General features: G+C 35.0%; 1 protein-coding gene across 2 annotated transcripts; it reads left to right on the top strand.

The window, feature by feature from the left end:
* Positions 1-832: 832 nt before the first annotated feature.
* Positions 833-4,665, top strand: LOC110868419 (beta-glucosidase BoGH3B). 2 transcript variants are annotated; one of them, XM_022117577.2, is made up of 9 exons: positions 833-948; positions 1,311-1,562; positions 1,640-1,941; positions 2,030-2,175; positions 2,905-3,148; positions 3,237-3,341; positions 3,412-3,594; positions 3,737-3,941; positions 4,033-4,665. In XM_022117577.2, the coding sequence occupies exons 2-9, from the start codon at positions 1,334-1,336 to the stop codon at positions 4,515-4,517; spliced, it is 1,899 nt and encodes a 632-aa protein (XP_021973269.1). In that variant the 5' UTR covers positions 833-948; positions 1,311-1,333; the 3' UTR covers positions 4,518-4,665. The 2 variants fall into 2 exon arrangements, with proteins under 2 accessions (XP_021973269.1, XP_021973270.1); XM_022117578.2 differs by having other exon boundaries at positions 895-948; positions 1,315-1,562.
* The last annotated feature ends 311 nt before the right edge of the window (positions 4,666-4,976 follow it).

Below are 4,976 nucleotides of genomic sequence, written 5' to 3'. Positions count from 1 at the left end.
AAAAAGTCGATGGAGAATACTAAAAATCACATGTATTAATATTTTATTTATATAAGAGTTAATTACATAGTTAGTCCCTGTGGTTTGCACAAAGTAACATACTTAGGTATTAACATAGTTAGTCCCTGTGGTTTGCATAAAATAACATACTTAGGTACTAATAGAATGTGATTTTAAACCTATAAATAACGTTAATACCTCCAAGCGTTACAAAATGAAAAGTTAATACCCTAGAATGTGATTTTAAACTATTAGTACCTAATTATGTTACTTTGTGCAAACCACAGGGAGTAACTATGTAATTAACTCTTTATATATATTTTTTATATAAAAATATGTATTTATAATTAAGTAGAAGATAATTAAGGAGGGAAAAGAGGCGGGAAAACAACAAGATAGATAGTTCCAATGAATGACACGTGTCCCCTATTGGTTTACTTTATTATATGTATAGATTAAAGATAATGAAATGTTTTATTGTGTAATTTAATATTAGCCATCTAAAAATAAGTGAAAGTCAGTTTAAAAATTAACAGTAGGTTTTAAATTTTTGAATTACTCAAAGTTTTATAAATATATATTATAAAATAGCATAGATATATTACTCAACTCACAATTTTTAACAATTCTTCCGATTCATTAATAGTTATTCTAAACAAAATGTTATAATAAAATTTGGAATTTCGTAATATAATAAAAATAATACAAAAATGGTAAACATGCAATTTATTATAATGAAAGATAAAGTTTTCAACAACTATCCATTTTAAGTAAAATGATAAATGTATTACTCGACTACTCGTATATATTTAATACTTAAAATTTTATTTTCATATATAACTCTATATATATGTGGACCATTTGTTGTTCAACTTTAATTTCCTTAAGAAAAAGTCTCTTGACTATCCATTGGCAGGCTCTCTCATCCGGGCTCACTAGAGCTTTTCTGTAAGTAATCTTCATAGTTGATTCCTATGAACATGTTATTAAATGTTCATGTTTATTCTGGCATATGTTTGTATTTCTTTGTTTTGTTGGTGAAAAACTGCAATTTCCCAGATGGGTATTTACATTTTTGGCTTATCATATTTGTTCTTGACTGTAACACCTTGAATTCTGATGTTCTTCTTATCTTGACCTCAAACATTCAAATTTTAAACTTTGTTATCAATTTGAATTATAAGATTAGCTTGTTGTGACTTTTGAAATTAAAAAATGGAGCCCAAATTTAGATAAGTCTTGTATTTTTTTTTTTTTTTTTCAATTGGCAATCATCATTGTTTTGAATTTAATCAAAGTTCCTCCAATAGGAAGATCATACTCCCTATTCACAATGGGAGTCAACAACATGCAGAAAGTCTTGGTTTTGTTGACTCTGGTGATGTGTTGCTGGGCTTCCATGGCTAAAGCTGAGTACTTCAAATACAAAGATCCCAAACAACGACTCGGTGTTCGGATCAAAGACTTGATGAAAAGGATGACATTAGAAGAAAAGATTGGCCAGATGACCCAAGCTGATAAATCAGTTGCATCCAAAGAGATCATCAAGAAGTACAATCTCGGTACAAGAATGAATATAAACCTCTAGTTATTGTAAATTTTGTGTCTCGATATTTCTTGACTTTGTGTCACATTTCAGGGAGTATTTTAAGTATACCATTCCCAACAAGTCTTCCAGCACAAGGAGCATCCCCTAAAACATGGGTTGACATGGTCAATGATCTCCAAAGTGGTTCGATATCAACCCGTTTGGGGATACCCATGATTTATGGGATTGATGCTGTCCATGGTCATAACAATGTTTACAACGCCACAGTCTTTCCTCACAATGTTGGTCTTGGAGTTACCCGGGATCCTGTTTTGCTTAAGAAGATTGGAGCTGCAACCGCACTTGAAGTTAGAGCCACTGGCATACCATATGTTTTTGCACCTTGTATTGCAGTAAGTTAAATAAAAGTTACTGCACAGTTTTACTGCTAGTTTTAAAAAGTTGCAAACTTTCTTGATAATTATAGCAAGTCCTAAACAGGTATGTAGAGATCCAAGATGGGGTCGTTGCTACGAGAGTTATAGTGAAGATCCCAAGATTGTTAAGTTAATGACCGAGATTATACCGGGTTTGCAAGGAGACATCTCTGTTGGTTCAAGAAAGGGTGTTCCTTATGTGGAGGGACAGTAAGTTCATTGACTTTTTTAGTCAAACTTTTTTACACATATATGAATGTTACAATACACAGGTGTAGAATGTGGAGTCTTTTAGATCTATCTAGATTCTAGACTTCTAATGTCTAATGTTTTAACCTAAGTACTACATGTTTTATGCCTTCAAAGTTTCTATACTTGTGGGACACTTTTAGAAATAAAGATATGGTCACGGAAGGATTCAAAATACATCCAGATTAGTCAACTATATGCACTTCTGGTCAAGAATGAGTGCCTGAGATAAGTGAGATTTTAGTTGCTATGGGCCATATCTTCCACTTGCTACAATCTTGAAAAAGTTACAAGCTTTTGAGATTCAGTTTTTGATCTTGATGTCATGCTTTCTTATGTCTTAATATCTATGGATAGTTAAAGAAATAATAATAAAAAAAAAAAACCTTTTATTTTAAACATATGAAATCGTGGGTGGGTCAGGTAACGAGTCAAAACAAGTTGCGTTGAACCACAAACGTTTTTGATCTTGATCTTTGAATAAGATAATTCCTTTCAACCCATTAATTATGATGTGACCCATATTACCTGTATCTCCGTTTAGCAAAACATTATTATATGAGCCACTAAGGATAAAAACACATTTTAGAATCAATCAATTCATAAGTATGTGGGTCAAAATTGCCACTTCTAAATGCAACCATAATATTTTTAATAGGGTATGACATGCATTGATTTCATTATGCACAGAAATAAGGTAGCAGCATGTGCTAAGCACTATTTGGGAGACGGTGGGACCCACTTGGGCGTAGACGAGGGCAACACGATCATAGACGCCAAAGGGTTATTCAGTATACACATGCCAGCGTACTATGATTCAATCATCAAGGGTGTGTCTACTATTATGACCTCATATTCTAGTTGGAACGGAGTTAAAATGCACAAAAACCGTTTCCTTGTCACCGATTACCTCAAGAACACACTCAAATTCAGGGTAAAAAAAATGCTTGTCGAGTTACATCAAACGATTTATAAGCATAAATGCATCAACTTATGACGTTTTCTGTTGACTGTGACTTCAGGGGTTCGTTATATCGGATTTTCAAGGGATAGACAGGATCACTACTCCTCCAAATGCTAACTATACATACTCTATCCTAGCCGCGATGAATGCCGGCATAGACATGGTCGGTTTTGTTGTAATATCCTTTAAAAAGTTGACTTTTATAAGCCTCTTAACATGTTGACACTATGCAGTTCATGGTTGGATTCACCTATGAAGACTTCATCACTCGTCTAACTTACCTAGTCAAGAACAAGTTCATACCCATGAGACGCATAAACGATGCGGTTAAGAGGATTCTAAGAGTCAAATTCACCATGGGTCTGTTTGAAAATCCTTTGGCTGATTACAGCTATGCTAAGTACCTTGGATGTCAGGTAAACCGAGTCCGGGGTTGTTTGGATTTTATCTAAACATTTGCTAGAAGGTATCTAGCATCTATTTATTGCTTTTGCCCTGCGTCAATAGAAACTTAGCAGCTAAAGGTAATCTTTATTGGCTTTATGAACTTGCAAACAGGAGCATCGCGATCTGGCTAGGGAAGCTGTGAGGAAATCACTCGTGTTATTGAAAAATGGTAAATCTGTAGAGAATCCATTGTTACCACTTTCTAAAAAGACGTCGAAGATACTAGTTGCAGGGTCCCATGCCGATAATCTTGGTAATCAATGTGGAGGGTGGACTATCCAGTGGCAAGGACTTTCGGGAAATAATCTTACTGCTGGTACAGTTGCAATTTATGAACACTTGAATAGTTGAATCACCTAAATAAATGATCTTTTTTAAATCTTGAACAAAAAGTTTTGATCTTGCAGGCACCACAATATTATCTGCTGTAAAAACTACTGTTGATCCAAGAACTCAAGTGGTCTATAGTGAGAATCCGGATGATAAGTTTCTTAAGTCTAATAAATTTGACTACGCGATAGTTGTAGTGGGAGAGTACCCGTATGCAGAGCTTTTAGGAGACAGCTCAAACTTGACCATCCCTGAGCCTGGACCAAGTACCATCAAGAGGGTCTGTGGTTCAGTGAAATGTGTTGTGGTGCTGATCACCGGCCGGCCTGTGGTGGTACAGCCATATGTAGAAACGATAGACGCCCTTGTGGCTGCTTGGCTTCCTGGAACCGAGGGTCAAGGTGTCACGGATCTTTTGTTTGGTGATTATGGTTTTACGGGCAAGCTTGCACGAACGTGGTTTAAGTCGGTTGATCAGCTTCCAATGAACGTTGGAGACCCGCATTATGACCCGTTGTACCCGTTTGGGTTTGGACTCACTACTGAGCCTAGGAAAAAGTAATGAACCTCAGATGAATGCATTGAAAAATATCTTTAATAAATGTGAGTGGGATGTATTAATAATAGATGTCATTTTTCTCCATTTTAGAACATGTTTCATGTAACTAATAATTAAGAGAAATGACAAAAATAACCTCTCAAGTGTCTCATTAGCTGTCTTCTCTGTCAAACCATATATGGAATCCTTAAAAAAACAAGAAATAAGGTGCAAAACTACCAAAATGAGGTTAGTATACTCTTGATACATAAATTTTAAGAGTTCCAACAAGAAGCTAGAAGCCAAGGGAACAAACCGATTTCAAGGGGAAGTTTACAAAACTAAAATTACACCAACTAGACTATTCTTAAGGTAAAATTTTCGCTCTTTTTTACTTATATGAACGAATTCGCCTTGATCACCTCTAATATCTTGAGAAATGATGGTGTTGTGTTGTGTCGGAAGTGGGTTCACGTTTATTAA

The sequence above is a fragment of the Helianthus annuus genome, chromosome 7 (assembly GCF_002127325.2).
Source record: "Helianthus annuus cultivar XRQ/B chromosome 7, HanXRQr2.0-SUNRISE, whole genome shotgun sequence".
Taxonomy (NCBI): Eukaryota; Viridiplantae; Streptophyta; class Magnoliopsida; order Asterales; family Asteraceae; genus Helianthus; species Helianthus annuus.
This window is presented reverse-complemented; position numbering and strand designations above follow the sequence as displayed.

What these genes read in the sequence shown, in the direction of transcription:
- LOC110868419 (XM_022117577.2), top strand. Translation starts at nt 1,334, where the DNA reads ATGGGAGTCAACAACATGCAGAAAGTCTTGGTTTTGTTGACTCTGGTG. An exon ending in CATCAAGAAGTACAATCTCG is followed by an intron (nt 1,563 to 1,639) that starts GTACAAGAATGA and finishes GTCACATTTCAG; the next exon opens with GGAGTATTTTAAGTATACCA. An exon ending in TGAATGCCGGCATAGACATG is followed by an intron (nt 3,342 to 3,411) that starts GTCGGTTTTGTT and finishes GACACTATGCAG; the next exon opens with TTCATGGTTGGATTCACCTA.